The sequence below is a fragment of the Mus caroli genome, unplaced genomic scaffold, assembly GCF_978045245.1.
Source record: "Mus caroli unplaced genomic scaffold, Mus_caroli_1 scaffold_5, whole genome shotgun sequence".
NCBI classification, from domain to species: domain Eukaryota; kingdom Metazoa; phylum Chordata; class Mammalia; order Rodentia; family Muridae; genus Mus; species Mus caroli.
The window spans coordinates 84059132-84079329 of record NW_028227260.1 but is presented as its reverse complement, the minus strand read 5'-3'; the positions used below and the strand labels follow the sequence as shown (position 1 = coordinate 84079329).

At 36.6% G+C, this 20198-nt stretch overlaps 1 protein-coding gene across 5 annotated transcripts in view; it reads left to right on the top strand.

Annotated features, from left to right (window-relative positions):
- Dmd (dystrophin) overlaps positions 1 to 20198 on the top strand; it is a 2436643-nt gene that overhangs the window by 2380624 nt on the left and 35821 nt on the right. For 3 of the 5 annotated variants that reach the window (XM_029473188.1, XM_029473191.2, XM_021152895.2), the window contains 2 exons: positions 735 to 800; positions 3526 to 3684. In XM_029473188.1, the coding sequence (XP_029329048.1) occupies positions 735 to 800; positions 3526 to 3684 (225 nt within the window). The remainder of the gene's footprint in view (positions 1 to 734; positions 801 to 3525; positions 3685 to 20198) is intronic. The other 2 variants (XM_085838134.1, XM_085838135.1) reach the window with 1 other exon arrangement.

Here is a 20198-nt window from a genome sequence, read left to right as displayed (position 1 = left end):
TATGAGTCCTCTAACTTCCTTAGAAAACTACTAGGCTAGATATATTAATCTGTGGAGAAGAGTACCCAAATAATATGAAAGCACTGGCCTTTGATTTCTGTTTATTTACATGATGTACTTGTAAAAGATAACAACTTTCTTAACTCTTGGACCTTTCTTACCAACTTCTTAGTATTTGAGAGGACTTTTATACCTAAACACTGAACTCCTAATTATATCTTGTGCTTGTTAAGTAAGTATATCCAACTTTTTTCTGGTTGTCGAAAGACTTTATGATTAAATTGGTGGCAGAACACATAGAAGACTTACTGTGAATCCATCTTTTATCAACATCCTGCTGACTGGACATGCTCATCAATTGTGGCAAGCATTAACTAGCTATATGCGTCTATTGTCAGTGAAAAGGTATTCATTGACTTAAAAGACAAGGGATAGTGGAAGGTGTGGTTTTGCTCTTAGGAAAGATTTTCTCAGTGAAAGGAAGATTGATCTGTAGGGGGAAAATCCCAAACAAAACACCAACAAAATATAGCTTCCCATAGTTTTTACATTAGAAAATCAAAACTATTAATTAGCTGCTTCAACTGGTTAAGACAACACACACATCCTTTCATTTGAAGGATTTCTTTCTCCTCTTGCCATGAGTTCTTTAGTTTTCAGGAATGTTCACTTAGGTCTTGAATAGATTCTAAGAAATCACATAAGTTTTAATGAGCTTTTACGTTTTTTATCAGGCTAGCAGAAATGGAAAACAGCAATGGATCTTATCTAAATGATAGCATCTCTCCTAATGAGAGCATGTAAGTATCGCATCTCTTTTTACAAAATGTTCCTGACGATGAATTGCTTTGAAGGATGTAGAGGTAGGACAGTACAGAATATAGGAATTAGCATCATATTCATTTGATCTTTCAAAGTCATTCATTGACTTTTTTCTTTAATTCTTAAAAACCTGGCACAGAATGAGCTCATATAAATGCAAGCATCAATCTAGAGTAGCAAAAAAACTTTTTACCTTATTTACATTTATTTAATATCATATGATTACAAATTACTAAGTCCAAATCACTTTGACCACACTAGAATAAAAAATAAGGTGATATTTGAAAGTAATAAGTAAATAGGATTTCCTCTATTCATGGGAATTGGAAATAAGATCTTCTTATATAATTGTTATACCCAAATACTGTTAGGTTGGCATTTTCCTTCATTAGATTGTGGTTTAGCATCATTATAGAAAGGCAGTCTTGTGAAGGGTTTGCAGACGAGGGAAGACAAATGCAGGTCTTAGTTTGTCAGTAGGATAAGCCAGCTTGGTCAGGCTGTACAAAGGAGATGCATTACTGTTACAAATGACCAAGAACCTACTTGGCACTAAAACAGAGACATCATCAACAGGTTTGGGCAGTGCTCATAGTACAAAACACAGAAGAATAGTACCATAATTTAAGTAAATGGTGACTAGGGAGAGGGAGAAGTGTGCTTAGCGAAGAAATAGAGGATCCACTAACTGAACAAATAACATGGAGAATAGAAATTAAGTCAAACTTCAATGATGCTTTCAATTTGATAAGCTGCAGTAAGATTGGTTTAACACCTTACTGTGCAGAATAGGTAAATGAAAGCACGGTAAAGTTATTCTATGTAGTTTTTGTGGGAACCCAGAGTCTTAACTCCAGTTAGAAAAAGAACCTTCCTAAGGATTAACTCAAAGGAAATTGTATGAAAGTCAGATTTCTATATAATTATTGAATACCATATGATCTAGAACATAGAGATCAATGTAAGGAGAGAGAAGTTAACACTCAGCCATTTACTTCAAACAGCTATCCTTTCCCCAATTAAAGCTGCGATGCTATTATGTAATCTTCCCACAGGAAGTAAGTAGCTAAAGAACCAACTCAATATAAAAGCTTCAATGATTTGCTTCTGCTCTCTCATTTTGATATTTGATGCTCTTAACTTTCATGTTAGTTCAGATTGTATCCATATGATAGTTTCTAGCAGGCATGGACTGTCAAAGAGACTAGGAAGAGAATCTTAAAATTATACCTTACAGTTAAATATGGGAAGTCCTAGCAATAAAATTTCAGAATTTGAGGATAATAAGTCACAATTGTTTTATTTTACAACAAAATTCAGCTTTAGCTCATTCTGAGGACATGCAATCCATTTTCACTCTGTTGTTTGGCAAAACACCATTATTTAGACCCAGTTTTGGTGGATTAGCTGATTTCATTTGAATGCTTTTAATAGCAATAATAATGGTAATATTCATTATTATCATTATTTTGTGATGATAAGGCTTTATCTCTGGGTCTTAATGCATGCTAGGCAAGTATTCACCCACTGAGATGTATCCCGGCCCTCCAATAATAAGTTAATTTATTGTATCTCCACCACTTGTCTGATTTAATAAACCCAACATGGATGCCTTAAGGACATTTTCCTAAGGACTTGATATTTTACAACAGAGATTTATGTGGATATGGCATGCTGTTCATGAAGGCACATGCCTGTAGTCTCAGAACTCAGGAGGCTGAAACAGAAGGACTGAGTTTGAGGCCAGCCTGGGCTATACAGAAATTCCCTCTTGAAAAATAAAATTAAATGGGTATGAAAAAGGGAGTATACAAGCATCTTCTTAATGAAACGTGAGCAGAAACAAAGAGCTCTACTCTCTCATTAAGAAGAAAATGAAGTTCCTAGAACTTGGAGGTAAAGTGGAGGTTTCAGAAACTTAGAGTACTTCAGCCTGAAAGCAATCCCTCCTGAGTGTTATTAGAAAATTCCCACTTTCCAGGAGACTGCAGCTGCCTCTCAGAATATGCTCCCCTAGCCCCAGTTAATGGTTTATGTTAGTGAGGAATGCATTGTTCTTGTCCTCTTTTAATCAGTCATCTTAATGTCTCCACACACTCCCCCCTTACTTTTTGTGTTTCTATCTAAACAATAATTAAAACAACCATTTATCCACAGGTTAATTATTGTTATCATCCACTTCTGATACTTATAAGTTAAAATTAGCTGACTGAAACAGCACTTTCCAGTTCTTGCCTTCCACTTAAGATAATATTTACTATTGTAAGAACTATGTGTCCCTCCTTCGTGCCCAGTCAGTATCAGTAGCATGGCTAATGAACAGATTATCTTGACAGGTTTAGTAGCAAAAGCACTAAATGGACATTTTTATATTTTAAATATTTATTACTTAACAACAGTCTAAGCTGTTCATATAGATTCTAAGTCTTTCTGTAATTCTATCTTTCATTTATCTGTGTAAATAGGCCAGTGAGTTCCATGTGGATTTTTTTGAAAATGAAGCACTTTAAATTATCCATCAATAGAATAGTAGACCACAACCTCCATAGTTACCTAAATGTCTTTAGAATAGGGGAACAATAGGTCTGACAAATTGTTGAGAGCAAAGAAATGTTTCCATTTTCAAATACACACCTGAGTCCCTGACCCAAGTACAAAATAAGGGGGGGTGGAAAAATCAAAACCTTTGATTTTATTTTCCAGAGATGATGAACATTTGTTAATCCAGCATTACTGCCAAAGTTTGAACCAGGACTCCCCCCTGAGCCAGCCTCGTAGTCCTGCCCAGATCTTGATTTCCTTAGAGAGTGAGGAAAGAGGGGAGCTAGAGAGAATCCTAGCAGATCTTGAGGAAGAAAACAGGTGAGTTGTCTTTGTAGCTTTGACCTCGGTATGCAGAGTGCACACACTTGCACATGGAGAAAAGCGCCAGGGCTCCTTCCTTCCTCATGTGATGTCTTAACTGTTTGATAAAATAATCTGTTCAGCTCCTTTTGCAGATTCACTTTTTTTTTTTTTTTTTTTGGTCCGAAGAAGAAAATGAGTGCCATATAGCATGATTAAGAACTCCTATTTTAGTTGTAAAGGGATTAATGTTAATGGGGGTACTGGGTTTGTTGCATGTGTTCCATAGGTTTTGATATGTATGTATTTGAGATTAGAATTTAAGAAAAAAGCAAGTAAATAAATTGATGATTATGTAAATTTAAATGCGTTTGGCCATATTACCAGAAATACTTAAGGAAATAGATTCATTATCTTGGTGATACTTAGGAGTATCCTCTTATTTCTCATCAACTACAGACAATGCTGCTTTTGTTCATCTTCATAGTAGATTAGGTAAGCGATTCCAGTTGTTAGACTCCAACTGTAAAAAGAAGTTCAATAAGAAAACATCAGAAACTGTTGGAAAGGAAAAGTCAAGAGATAATTCATGATGACTGTAGAACAGATAAATCCAAATGGCCAGGAATATTGTGTGGTATCAGGATAATACAAATCATTGCCCTTTTTGTTTTGTATTACATTTACTATATCACAGGTACCTTGGTTAGGGGATGTTTTCACACAATCACCTGTAATCACAGTGTGGCATTCTACAGACAGTGCTACTAGGCAAGTCTTTAAAGGCCTGACTACTCAAATACGTAGCTAAGTACTTTCATCTCTTTCAGTTAGCCCAAGGCAGCAAGAACACACCATGTTTGAGAACCAGTGTGCTAAGGGAGAATATCCCCTCAGCATGAAATACCAGACTGCCGTCCATGCAGTCCCTTCTGCTGTCACTACTAGCCTTTCAGCTCTTAATACTGCCGACCTTTGGCTATAGCTCTTTATCAAGTTGGCTTCCTGTTAGTTCCTTGCCCATTTTCCCAGTAAATCCTTTGCACTGTCTAGTTGTGTTATCTTTCCAGAACCACTGTATTCTTTCTTTATTGAATTTCTGGATCTTGAAAGATCACCCAGCTTCTCAGCAAGGCATTGAAACGTTCCACTGTTTTCTCTTTAACTTGCTTTGTCAACTTCACCCTTCTTCTGTATGACCATGCTGTTGCAGCCAGGATTTTACTTTGTGTTCACCTACTTTCTGGGTCATCTTCAAGCTGGCTCTCCGCCTTTATCACTTTCATCTTTGCTGAGAAAACTCCTTGACAGTCTGCTGTTTTACTGTCTGTACCTCCTTCAAATGTATTGTGGTCATTCCATGATAAACATTGTGTTTCTCTAGTTCTACCTACCACAGTAATACCATTTTACTGCCCAGAGCAGCATGTTTGGTGAAGTGTATATATATACACACATACATACATATATATGTATATATATATATGCAAATATAGCAAGGAGATCACATGATCACCTGCAAAGATAAATATTGTACATCTGGGGAGAGGAGATTAATGATAACTTTATTTTCTAAGCTATATTTATAAAAGTAGAAATCAAAACCATAATACCTATTCTTCTATTTTATTGGTAATAGTCACTAATAATAATAAGTAATAATACTTAATAGCCATTCATATTAAGTGTTTATCAAAATCAAATGGGAAGAAAATAGTCATTTTCCTTATAAATAAAATTGAATGTTGCTGAAGTGTAAGTACATTTTTAGTATACGATGTACCTTTTAGGTCATTAGTCAGGACCCATGTCTTGTTGGTGGGTAGCACATGTACCCTCCATGCCATGGAAACCAGGTCAATGAGTGTTGGAAAAGAATACTGATAATGCTCCTTTGTGTATCATTTTATGATTTTCAGGGCACTGTTTCTGGTACTGGGGACTGAATCCATGACCTCATGTATTCTAAGAACCTATTCTACACTGAGAAACACTACCAACTCCTCATTGTGAAAGCACTTTAATATATTTTAGATCATTTAATCTTTCTAAAAGCTGTACAAAGAAGTGTGCATCTCCTTTCTTTAGATGAGAAAGCACAGGCTGAGAGAGGTTCGAATAGCTTGCCCCAGATTTCACAGCCAGCAGTGGTAGAGATAAATTCATACCAGGTTTATTTTTTCACACTCAAAATAGCCAACTCTACCTTGGATCGGAGAATAAAGAGTCATTCTATGCAAATTTCATCTACACAGAAACAGGGTTTATTCCCCAGAATATGCCTTACCTTGAGAGAATGTTTGCAAAGAACAAATGTCCCTGAATAAACCAGTTCAACCACTTTGCCCTGAAATATATCCAGGCTTGTCACTGAAAATGGGATGGTTTGTTCTCTGAAAGAAAGATTATATAGCAGAGCTCCTTAGTGCTCCAAAATGAGACCTCTGCCATTATGTGAGTCTTTCTGGAGGTTATCTTGAAAAGGTCACAATAAGCCTTTTCTTCTACTACTTAGTTCTATTTTCACCTCCTACTGAAATCCTGAAGAAATGTCTCTCCAGAGCCCCCTCCTGGGAGCAGCCTGCCCCTGCCTCATTTTCTCTGTCTGTCCTCTGCTGTCTTGGAGTTTTTATGAAAGAGATTCAGGGCCATTCTGCTTCGATGAACTTTGAATTGGGTGTTGCTTTAAAAGCCTTTAATTTGTCATTTCCTTCCCTAAGAAAGCCTGGGAAATCACTGAGATGCCTTTTCTCTGTGCCTGCCAGCTTGGATATTTCCCAAGACAGAAGTAGGCTACAAAAATGACAAATATGAGACAAATTGAAGGAAAAAATGAGGAAGGATGTGTAAAATTAAGGTTGTAATAAATGCTTTGATACAGACTTTTAATATATATATGCCTATATTTAATGTATATCTATGGATATCTAATGTCCTTATTGTCCAAATGTGAATTATATGAAATTACAGTTAGCAAAAGAGAGCTGTTTGGAGACTATATGTTATTGAATTCTATTAATTATTCTTATTCACAATATTCCTGGTCCCATGTCCTGGGAAAACACAAGGTGACTATTGTAGACATGTCTCAGAGATGTCTTATCTATGACATTAAAATTCCTTTTCTCTCATTACTCATACATAGCTTTCAAAAAACATTTATTGAATAAATTAATGAATGAGTGACTTAAACTGGAGATAATTCTATCTTGGTTTTTAAATTAATGTGGTTTTTTAAACAGATATTTTAAACAAACCTAATTTCATATATGAAAATATTTAATTGAGCTTTTATTATTTTTAATCTGTTAACTTTTAAAAATACTTTCCCTTGCACTGATTAATAACAAGCATTGCTTCCAAATTGCAAGCTCTGAGTATCTCTTCCATCAGCACCCTCTGAGTCTTAGCTTTTCCATAAAGATAAGAATAAAGCTAAATCAGTCTCTGGAGTTTTCTGATAGGGTCTCTCAGAAGTTTAGGTCATTGGTAATATTAGTTAGCTTAACCCATCATTCATGTTTTGTGTTCATTTCTGTGTCATGTCTATCACTCAGTACCACAGATAATTGAGGTTTGTCTTTACTTGGCAGAAGCCAGCTGAGTTTTGAGAATTTGGTATATCCTGTGTCCCTAGCACTATCAACTCAAAGCTCCTAGTTTATCTCCTTTTCTGTGTACATTATAGCCTGCAGTCTCCTGACTTCAATCTATTCTTGGAAAATTCTAGCATGTTTTCTATATTAAGTGATACAGTCTTTGCCCTGAAATCCAAAGTATGTTCTTAACAATGAAAGAGTAGCCTTTATCAGAGACAAGAATTCCTTGCCATTTTACTATCTGCATAGTGAATTTGCTAGCTTGTTTCTAAGTCTTAAATGCAGGCAAATATGAGTTAGATAGACTATGAAGTCAAAAGGCAACTAGAATTGTTTCCTGTTCCAACAGTGTGGATTCAGTACATTTGTAGTACCCACTCAGTACCTTCTTGTGCCTTGGTTCTTGGGCAATCAAGCCTTTACAACTTTGATTTGTTTTTCTTTTGTTTCATTTCATTCTTCTAAGAATCACACAAGATCATAGTACAGTCAAAGAAATTTTAGATTGGTTTCTTATACTGCTGGAATGAACAAACTGGAAATCATTGGCTTGTTCATGTACCTTATAAGAAACTTAATGTCTTGATGTCCTGTCTTCATGCTATAGATCTTCAGAGGTTCAGGCATCTTTAGTCTATGTTTTTGTTTTGATCTGTATGTGAGTCCAGGGGTTGGGGGTGGGCAGCCAGAGATGAATAAGCCAGAGGACAAGGAACGATGACAAAATATATTTGTAAAAGCTACCTTGTGACCAGGTATGGTGGCATACACCTTTAGTCCCAACACGTAGGAGACAGAGACAGGTGATACCTGTGAGTTTGTGGCCAGCCCGGTCTTTAGAGTGAGTTCTAGGCCAGCCACTTTCTATATAGTGACAGTCATCTCAAAACAAGGCAAAGGAAGGGAGACAATGAGGAGGTCTGATAGACAAGGTCCTGGGAGAAAGAGTGGTGTCATATGAGTTTAGGCTTCCTTCCCTATGATAGTGTACTAGTTACTTTTTGTCAACCTGACACAAACATAGATGCATCTAGAAAGAGGGAATCTTAAATAAGAAAATGTCTCCAAAGGATTACCCTATAGAGAAGTCTGTGAGACACTGTCCTCCCGATCAATGATTAATTAGGGAGGGTCCAGCTCACTGTGGGTGGTACCACACCCCATTGCTGGTTGTCAGTGCTATAAGAAAGTAGGATAAGTAAGCCATGGAAAACAAGACATTAAGTAACACTCCTCCACAGCCTCTGCTTTAGTTCCTGACTCTAGGTTCCTACCCTGTTTGAGTTCCTGTTCTGACTTCCTTGCATGATAGACTGTGATGTGAAAGTATAAACAAGATAAACTCTCTCTTCGATAAGTTGCTTTTGGTCATGGAATGTTATCACAGCAATAGTATCCTATGATACACACAGAGCCATTCTGGAGTGTCAGCTAGGATTGTGGTCCTTAGATTTGCATTTAGGTCTATGTTTTGTGTGTGTGTTTGAGGTTTATGTGTATGCATCGAGAGTTCTCATAGCTTTGTTGTGGATGAATTTCAAAAGAACACGAGGAACTAGGAGAGCACATTTCTAGGCTACATGGGAGCTTATACAAGATGTGATTAAGGTCTTAAGTAGATAATACAGATGGGCAGACAGACACAATTTCAATGATATTTAAGGATAGGTAGAGCTAGTAGTTCATGGGATGGGTTAAACTGATATCAGAGATTGACAATTGACTTGATGGCTCAACAGCTCTGGGCAGTAAGGAAGATTCCCAAGTCTGGCAGGTCCACAGGCAAAAGATTTTTTTCTTTTTTTTGAAATCTGGGGTTGACAGATTTGTGAAAGTCCTGCTTCAGGGGCCACAGAGTTAGAAAATAACAAATGGAGTATAGCACCATTGAGTGTTGGTACTGGTGCCATTTTCTCATATAAATGCCAGCAGTCTATTAAAGAGAGTTGCTCTTAAAGTTCCTTTCCTCCTACTTTTTGTACATAGAATTCAATAAAAATGACTTTGCTAAAATACGTAAAATAATTCCAACTACAAATATATTTGTAAATATTTGCATATTTAAAACTCATCTTTAGAAGACACAGAAGAGGTGACTAAGGTTAAAAGGAACAAAATAGTTAATAATAATTCATAATAATAAAGATACATTTTACATATGCAAATATTTACAAATACATTTGTGTTTGGAATTATTTTACATTTTGCTATATATTGCAGAGTCTGTTCTTCTTTTCTTTGGAATCAACATTTATTACTATTAGTAGTAGTGTTTTTTACTTACTTTACGTCCTGCTTGTGGACCCCTTCTACAATCCTTTCTCCCTTCACCCCTGTCATTCTCCTCTGAGTGGATGGGGCCACTCTGAGTCTCTCCCCACCCTGGTACATCAAGTCTCTGCATGGCTAGGCAAATCCTCTCCCACTGAGGCCAGACAAGGCAGTCCAGCTAGAGGAACACATCCCAAAGACAGGCAACAGCTATTGAGATAAGCCCCCCCCCCCTTTTTTTTTTTGGTTTGGGACCCACATGAAGACCAAGCTGCACATCTGCTACATAGGGAGGCCAAGGTCCAGCCTATGTATGCTCTTTGGTTGGTGGTTCAGATTCTGAGAGCCCCAAGGATCCAAGTTAGTTGACTCTGTTGGTCTTCCTGTGGAGTTCCTATCTCCTTCAGGGCCCTCAGTCATCCCCACAACTCTTCCATAAGAGTTCTCAAGCTCCATTCACTGTTAGGCTGTGGGTATCTGCATCAGTCTGATTCCTTTTGATATGTTGGAAAAATGTACCAGCAGATGAGAAGAGGATGTGGGAATGAGAGCATTTTCTCAGAAGTGGTAGTAAAGAGAAGATGTTAAAGGGCAACAGGGTACAAGAGGAGGCCTGGCCTTGTATGGGAGAAAGATCACCCTTGTGTTCTTTCATAAATGTGGTAGGTGAAGAATTTAGGATAAGGAAAGAAGATGAGGGGAGCCTCACAGAGAGAACCATGTCCAGTTTCCACCACTGAAAACTAAAGACTGATTCTTACATTTGTTCAAGTTACCATTGTATCTGAGAAGGTTAATGAAAGTAGGCATTTATGTTGCTTGGCAACATAGACTACAAAACAGAGGACTACAGGACCTTTTTTGGAAAAAGGCAGCTAGTTTAACACTAATAAATCAAACATCCATGACCTTTTATGGCAAGGATGATGAAGAGATGAAGTCCAAACACTATCTCAAAAGCTGTGTTAGAATTGGATAAACCATCACAGCTTTATTTAGGCAGAGAGGAGATGTTCATGAATCAGAGGTGGAGGCCTCAAGAATCAGAGGCTGAGTTCTAACTCACACTACCATAATTAATATTCTTCAGTTTTTTGCAAGTTAATCGAAACCAGAGGGGACTAGTTTGGCCTGTCTATTTCATAGAAATAGATGAATAACCAAGAATTATCATTTAGTTTTCTTTTTCCTAATTAGCTCTTTTTAAATTGCTATTTGTAGTAAATGTATTCAATTTGCCTTACAGTGTGAAAATGGGCATTGTGTGTTCTTTAAAACTAAAGTTGTCACTACATTCCATGAACTTCAGTCTAAGAATCTGACGTCACTGAAATCAGAATAACAGTAAAATGGTTTTCTGATGCACTTAGAATCTTGGCATAGGAGATTGGAATGTCACAGAGATTGTTTCTCCGTACAGAAAAACTGAACTAACTCTCTGAGGATTAGAATATTCACATCTTTCAGCTACAGCTTCTATCTCTAAGACAGGCTAGGTAAAAGCTCACATTCTTACAATTCCTATTTCCTTTGCTAGATTTTTCTGTGATGACCCTCACCTACCCATTCTCCTTGTGGACTTCATTACTAGACCGTCCTGAGACAATAGAATAGATTATGATCTTGACTTTCCTCAGTTACTTCATAGTCCGAAGCATATAATTTCATTTAATTCCAAAGTTACTACCTGGATACTTAATGGGAGACTTCAAAGATGAATAATGCTTCTTTCTTAACCAATTGAAGCTCAACACTTAATAAAATAATCTTGAAATATGAACAATTAAAATCTAGAGTAATAGATGTTCTGGATGAGCAACTAGGTCAATGATGAATTTTGTCTGAGAGACTGAAGAGACCTCTGCAAAGGTAGGTAGTATAACACCAATGAGAGCAGTTTTCTAGGCTAAAGGAGGGAAAGGATGAATTTTCCTGACTGAGAGAACTACATTGCATACAATGAGAATGAGTGTAGTAGAATGCAAGGTAGAGACTACTTTATAAAGGACTCTATAAGTCATATTAAAAAGCTTGGCTTGTATTTTATATGCAGCTGAGCAGTGAAGACATGTTTTGTGTTGTTTTGTTTTTCCTTTTGGGGGTGGGGTAGTTACAAGCAGAGGGGTGCAGCCACAAAAACTGGCAGGACTCAATCGAAACAGTGCACAGGAGGATGGCCTGCCTTTGAATGGGAGCTGTGAGGAAGGTACTGCAAAGTCGGAAGATCACCTAAGGAATGAAGTCAGGGAAGACAATTCAAGGAAGAATTTAGGATGCCGAGTTTTTAATGTGCAAACAAAAAACAAGAATGCATAGAAGACAAACTTCTGTTTGCAAATGGGCAGGAGATAGGAAAAAATATACCTGGTCTAATAAATTCTTGTTATTCAATGACATTTATATAATTGTATTCATTTTCCAAAAGGGGGTATTTTTTATTAATTATTTTCTTTTATTACATTTCAAATTGTCCCCCTTCCTGGTCTCCCCTCCACAAACCCCCTACCCCACCTGCTCCCATTTGCCTCTAAGAGGGTACTCTCTCAGGCGGAGGAGGGATAAAAGAGAAGTATTTTTAAAAGTCCTAGCAATCAGATTCCTGTGGTATGAATGAGCGTACTGGGGTTGACCTTGTGTGAACTTCAGATTGCCTTGGAACCTCCCTATATCTGGGGAGGTAAGAAGGAACATTTTTACAATGTCTTAATATTAACTGGGATTTATTAAGGACACACTGTAATTTTCCTGGATTTTGATGACAGAAATGAATAGCTGTCCTTTGAATGCTTGCTATGAACAGGACTTGTTTTGTATTCATGTGTGAGTTTATTTAATCCTTCCAACCCTGTATCTAAAAGATTTGAACACTACCTACAGCTACCATATGGACTGATTCATACTCCAAGGGTTTGGAGCTCTTAACCAGTGTTATACTAAATATAAGTATTGGCTAGTGTGCTCACCAGCATTTATTACAAAAGACCAAGGGGAACCCAATGTGGTTTTTGGTAATTGTGGAAAGACTACCTTCAAAAATAAGACATAGGTGACAGTTGTCCAGGAATATAAGGTAGTACAACCCAAAATATGTTGTATAGAATGTCTTTGAGAGATTTTAAAGTATTTCAAGGATGGATGAGCTCTCGTATAAGGGACCATCGCTACATTAAATGATTGCATTGAGACATTTAGAAGGGAAGCCATCTGATTAATGATGTTTAACCCAGTACCGCCCCCCACCACCACTTATTTGACCTCAAACTCAGTTGTAATGCTATATAGAACACATGAATAAAGGAATTCAAGTCTGTGATAAACCAGCCAAAGACAGAGATAGTTAGCTTTCTATTGTAACTTTTGAAGTCTGGCCTTTGTCTTCTCTGGGGAGCTCTGAGGAAATACAGGGTGGGGCCTGCACATAAAGCCTGGATATTTGCTAGTACTGAGGCAGTGGCTATATAAACATGGAGTCCTCAATGGTGCATACAATGCAAAGGAGCATGTGAGATCATCACCAGTTGATAGAGAAAAGTCTTTGCACCCATTTTGTGGACTGCTGTCCAGAATAATCTAGGGTTTCCAGTAACCATGAACAAAAGGCTCAACTAATATATTGATACAATGAAGTTATTATTATAAAATGCATAGTTGTTCACTAGTTGGCTTTTGAAAGTTGTCAAGGAAGACAAGTTTTGTTGCTATCACCATGATGGTACTTAAAAAGAAGGCTTTATACGCAATGGCCTTTTCTTGCTTCTTGCATTTGCTGGGTTACGATTTTAACATGTGTAGTCAACACAGCAGAAGACTTCTTTCTGTTCCTTTACCTTATAATCAGAATGCACATGTAGCTTTCAAATACTTTGTAAATATGAATTTATAGTATGTGTACTTACTATATGGTACTCTGTGATGCTACTTCAGGAGGCTATTTCTCTTTCTGACACTAAAATTTTAAAGAAGAATACTCAGTATGCCCACCTTGTTTGTATAGCTTTGCTGATAAGCAAGTTCCAAATCATAGAGAGTCATGGAGTCATCTGAGAGAATGTTGAAAAAATAGGCCTGGAGTTTTGAAAGCTAATTCTTGATTGAGGAGCAGTGAGTTGTAGGGGAAGGTCACGGTAATAGAGGACATCCCTATGGAGAAAGGACTTTTTCTTGGAAGAGAGTGTATATAGATCAAACACCAAGGACCTCTTAGTGTGCTCAAAGGGGCTTCTGGTGTATGTCTCTTATAGAGCTGAGGACCTTCTGCAAATGGCTAACTTCATCCATTTTTATCTTAATAATTAAAAGATAACCTCTGTGTCTGTCAACTGTAATTATAGGTCATAAGCAAATAAATCTATATATGTTCCTTTTCCTATAATTCTCTAGTAAATTGGGGTAATAGTTTTAAAAGTAAGTAACCGATGTATTTTTTAAATGTTAGCAGTGAACATGATTCCCAGTCATTTTGAATTCTCCTAATGCTTGTTACTGTGGTAGAAATAGACAATGCCCCACACTGTCAAATAGGAGCTCTTGACTGGTATGAGATAGTATTGTACCTGTCTACTGAGTTCTAGGTGCATACGTATGTTACATAAATGAGTGAAGGGAAAATACTTTTTATAATTGAACTGTGACTGAAACACACCGTCTTCATTTTCTCTTTCTTTCTTCTTCATTATTTCTCTTATTCTTTCTATAGTTTCCTTAATATGTTTCTTTAGGTTGTGTGTCCATTAGAATGAAAGCAACGAATTTTAGGTTAATCTAGACTTAAGTTATTTTTAGGATTATTTGGGACCTTTTTGGGATACAAACATGAAATTTTTGTATGTCACACAAGAAATTCTACAGGCATGTATACACCGTAGGTTACATATTGAGTCCTCCCTTTAAGAAAAAAAAATAAGGCCTGAGAGATGGCTCAGTGATTAAGAGCAATGGCTGTTCTTCCAGAGGTCCAGAGTTCAATTCCCAGCAACCACATGGGGGCTCACAACTATTTATAATGGGATCCGGTGCCCTCTTCTGGTATGTCTGAAGACAGTGACAATGTATTCAAATGTATAAAAAGAAATCTTTTAAAAATAAAAAATAGAAGATTATCATTTTCATTGATTTTATCTTCAGTGTTGTGATAGATAAAATTTGAAATCCAGAACTTCATGTTTTTTATAAAAGTTTCTTGATAATGTACTTTATATTTCATACAATCCACATTCTTGATTTGTATAATTCATTGGTTACTAGAATAATCTCAAAGAGTTGTGCTGCTATCAGCACACCCTCAGTTCTAAAAGAATTTCATCACCCCAGAAAGATACCCAAGCCAGTACTCTTTTCTCACCTCTCCTTTGTCCTGTGACCAATTCCCAGCATCAGACACAGATGTTACCAATTTGTTGTCTATCTTCTATGGAATTGTGTATTCCTTACCCTTAATATAAATGAAATTGCATAATTTTATGCTCTTGTGATGGGCTTCTTTCACTTAGAATAATATTTATTATAAGGAAATATCTGTTATTACAAGGAGATATCTATCTTATAGCATGCCGTAGTACACCATTGTTTTTACTTTCTTATGTATAGAAATTTTTTCTTAATTAATTAATTTATTTATTTATTTCACTTTGTATCATGATGACAGTCCCCCCTCCCTCCTCTTCTCCCAGTCTCTCCATTAAAAATCTCTCCCTCTGTTATTCTTCCCCTTCTCCTCAGAGAATGAGAAGCCTCACTTGGGTTCCACCCTGCCCTGGGATATCCAGGTGCATCAGGACTAGGTGCATACTTTCCCACGGAGGCCCAACCAGGCAGCCCAGTTAGAGGAAGGGGATCCAGTGGCAGGCAGCAGAGTCAGAGACAGCATCTATTCTAATTGTTAAAGGAGCCACATAAAAATGGATCAATTTGCATTCTTCTACATGATAACCGCCAGTTGTGCCAGCACCATTTGTTGAAAATGCTGTCTTTTTTCCACTGGATGGTTTTAGCTCCCTTGTCGAAGATCAAGTGGCCATAGGTGTGTGGGTTCATTTCTGGGTCTTCAATTCTATTCAATTGATCTATCTACCTATCACTGTTCCAGTACCATGCAGTTTTTATCACAATTGCTCTGTAGTACAGCTTGAGGTCAGTCATGGTGATTCTACCAGAGGTTCTTTTATTGTTGAGAATAGCTTTCTAACTCAGTGAAGAATTGCGTTAAAATTTTGATGGGGATTGCATTGAATCTGTAGATTGCTTTCCAGAGGATAGCCATTTTTACTATATTAATCCTGCCAATCCATGAGCATGGGAGATCTTTCCATCTTCTGAAATCTTCAATTTCTTTCTTCAGAGACTTGAAATTTTTGTCATACAGGGTTGTCACATCTTAGTTAGAGTTACAGCAAGGTATTTTATATTATTTGTGGCTATTTTAAAGGATGTTGTTTGCCTAATATCTTTCTCATCCATTTATCATTTATGTAAATGAGGGCTACAGGTTTTGTTTTTTTGTTTGTGTGCTTGTTTGTTTGTTTTTTAGTTATTTTTATATCCAACCACTTTGCTAAAGGTGTTTATCAGCTGTAGAAGTTCTCTGATAGAAATTTTGAGTGATTAGCATTCCACTGTGTGGCATATCCCATGTTTTATATCTATTCATCACTCGGAAATTTGGGTTATTTTGACATATTGGCTACTATATACAAGTAAAGGGAATAATTTTGAAAAAACAAAGTTTGGGTTTTGTTTTGTTTTGTTTTGTTTTGTTTTTAGTTTCTGTCAATGGAATACAAGAAAACATGAGATCAAATATGATAAGAGTGTTAAACAGTACATTCCAGAAAGTAAAAAATATGCCATTAGGTTGAATTTATTGGGGGAACTTAAGGCCATGTCTAACTCTACAAGAGGGGCTCAAGCTAGAACACACAAAGCTAAAAATTATAATTCTCCTAGAAGCTGTTACAGATTTTGCTGACCATAGATAATGAAATTTTGACATTTTACCATATTTGTCTAAAAACTCAAACACACTTTTTCCAGTGATAATAGTCCTAGGGACTTGACTAACTCACCTTCAATCTTAGTCGGCCTTTTGGTTAGAGAAGAATATCCACTACCATGTTTGCCTCGAGTTTTGTTTGTTAGCCTTATTTCCATATAATTTGTCTGGGATTTCTTATTACTCCTTTACTTTTGTTGAACTGATGAGAAACATATTTCTTCTATAGACAACAATGTTTACAGTACCTAATCATGAATTTGTGAAGAATCTGTAAATCTTGATAAAGCTAGTTAATATTGTCAAGTTCTAGTGGAGTTTTTTTTTTTTTTTTGATTTGAAGAAAACGTAGATTGATGTGTCAGTGGCATACTAAGAAAGTATAGCACATCTAGATACATTAACCTAGTCAACTTTACCCAAATATTTTATTCTAATGGTAGCCTATGGATATAGTTTGATAATTTTGTAAAGCCATCTACCATATTTGATCAAATCCAAGGAGTTCTCATCATGCTTTTAACTAAGTAACTTCATTTTTCTTAAATGTTTATCCTTGATAAACTTCACTAAAGCACAGATGGTGGGAAATGCACACTAATTGCAAAGTTTGGAGGTAGTAGCAACAACATGGCTAGGGGCTAGAACTCAGGTGAACATCAGGCAGATTTAAAAGGCTAAATCACTTTCCTAGCACTATATATTTACATTTTCTGCCAAGCTCATTACATTTTCATAGATTGTTTTCATTTTGGATTAGGTAAGTAAGTAGTGTTTTCTGATAGGGAGTTTTCAGCACACCTGAGGCTCCAAATCTCAAAACCACATAGCAGAGAGGGAGAGAGAGACAGAGACAGAGACAGAGACAGAGACAGAGACAGAGACAGAGACAGAGATAGAGACAGACAGGCAGGCAGGCAGAGACACAAACAGACAGAGACACAGAAGGAAAAAAAACAGCAGCTAATTACACTAATTGTAACTAACATTTGTGGAATACTTGGTGTGGGCGAAGCTTGGTCCTAAGAGCAATTTACGTACAGAATATAGACCAGAAACATTGGCTCTTCAAGCCTCATAGTGAGATCAGTGCTTAAGTCAGTTGCTTTGTTTCAGCAGGGAGTAAATCAAGGTCTTTTTAGACTCCACGCTCATCTCTCAAATTCCATTTTAATTCCCTCCTCTGCCAAGGGTGGTGAAGGGTAACAGAAAGACAAGGTGTCAAAAAGTTATACTGTTCAGATTTTTCTCCTGATGCTTGTTCTCTCCACTATATGCACTGACATCTATTTTAAAATGCATATGTCACTGGAAGAAATGATGCATTATTCTAAAACCCTAGTAAGTACTAAGTTTCTTATATAAGATTTTTACACCGAGTAAATTTCAGTAGGAAAGATGTTGGAATTAAGAGCTCTGATTTCTTCAAAAGGAGAGACCCTGTTAAGGAAAAAAAAAAAAAAAAAAAAAAAAAAAAGGATTAGAAATGAGCCTGAGGGAGCCCTCCCATTTTTACTGTTTTGCTCAAGGCAGGTCTAAAATATGCACAGTTATTTCCTCCACTGTGAGAGTCTCCTTAATTAACATTGGAATGCCAAGTCATATGAATGTCTTTTTCTATCTAGTCTAGGGGCATTTTGACTTGGTGTTTGATAAAGTATTTTGATAAAGCTTTAAATAGTTGAGTTATGATTGAAATGGTTTATGCAGTTTCCAGTTTTCAAATGTATCATGCTGGCAGAATATTATGTCTTTTTAAAAAAGGAACTACTAATTCACTAAGTATATAGTGACTCATAGTTTTATGTGATTTATTACATTCTGTCAGTAAAAATTTTGGTGGATTTGATTTCATTGCTTTTAATATTGTATGAGGATAGATACTAATTTCTCTGATATGTCCCGTTTACATGTATACTACATATTGACCCTATGTGGGCTTAGGATTTCTAAATAGTGTAATGTACAATTCTGTTTAAGAATACACTTATCACTGGAAAATTACCTTTATTTTTAAATTCACATATATATTCAAATACCTATATAGTTACTCTTTGAAGGGGAGTTCCATTTAAAGAGTAGATAACCTATGTTAAATCATCTCACCTCTGCACGTTAGTAGAAATTACAAGGGACTGTTGTATTTATCATCTATGCTACTTAGCATTGCCTTAGAGGTCCTTGGAAATCATTGTTAAGGGCCAGTTACTTCCATGTTTCCACCTAATAGAGGCGAGTCAATAAGCCATGCCAACTTGATTCATCTTTTCTGCCCAATAGGTGCTTAGGAAATTTGTTAAAAATGTAAATTTGTACCTGGGCAACAGAATTTGTACACTTTATGACAAAATTAATCAGCTACACCTGTGTACTTGTACTATGGAAGGTTGCTTTAGCTCTATAGAGAATAAGAAATTGGAATGGGAATTTTTTTTTTAGGATGACTGGCTACAAGAAGAAATTGTAGTGACAGAAGCCATGTGCAATGAATTTGAATTAGTGTTCTTTAGGGAGCTCCGAGAGAAATACAATTTACAAGATAATCAAGAATGTAAATAGATTCTCTGCGGAGTTATTGTCTGATCCCTGACATATATTCATCTATACTGAAATTACTCTATGACTTCATTCTAACAATTAAAGAATCAGTAGGGGTGAGAATTACAGCTTCAAGAAGCTGTTATGTATCAGTTAGGAATGTAAATTTGTAAGCAACTGTTAAGATGAGTAAATTGTGCACTTGTTCTGAAACTTTAAAACCATTCACCTCAAGAGCCAGCACATGTCTATAATCCCCACACTTGGAGGTGGAGGGAGAAGGGTCAGCAGTTCCAGGCACATTGGTACTCTACAACAAAACATTGTCTCAAACAATAGAAAACCCTCTCACCTTGAAATGGCAGTTATATAGTAGTGTCTTATTAATCATTTATGGGGATAACCTCCTGTCCATGTCTTATAAATACTGGATTTAAAAAAAATCTAGAGACTGGAAAGATGGCTCAGTGGTTAAGAGGATGTGAGTTCAATTCTCAGCACCAGTAGCAGATGACTTACAACTACTTCTCACTCCAGCTCCAAGGGATCCAATGTTGTTTTCTGACTTCTACAGTAAGCTGCACTTATGTATCCATGTAGCCCCTCCTCCATAATTAAAGACAAAACAATTCTAGCATTATAATATATTTTCAAAGTATATGAATAATTTTAACTTTGTGATCTGGGAAACTTCGTTGCCCAATCTCTAACAAAAATATAACCTAACAGTTCTGTGACCATGACTGTATTTATTCTAAAGCATTTGGCATTATGGCACATACTTAATGCAGAAAGATCATAAGTTCTAGGCCAGCCTGGATGACACATTAAGTTTCAATGAGCCTAGACTGCATTACAAAGCTGTGTTTTAAAAACAAAGCAAAGCAAAGCAAAGCAAAACCTAAAGCCAAAACATCATTTCATTAAACTCATCTCCATGGAGCTGGAGAGATGGCTTCTGGGTTATGGACACTGTCTGCTCTTCTTGAGGATCTGAGTTCAATTCTCAACACTCACATGGTGGCTTACAACCATTTGTAACTCCAGTTCCAGGAGATCAATTACCCTGTTCTGGCCTCCATGTGTATGTAGTAGGCTTGCCCACATTGCACAGATACATAAGCAGGCAAATACTC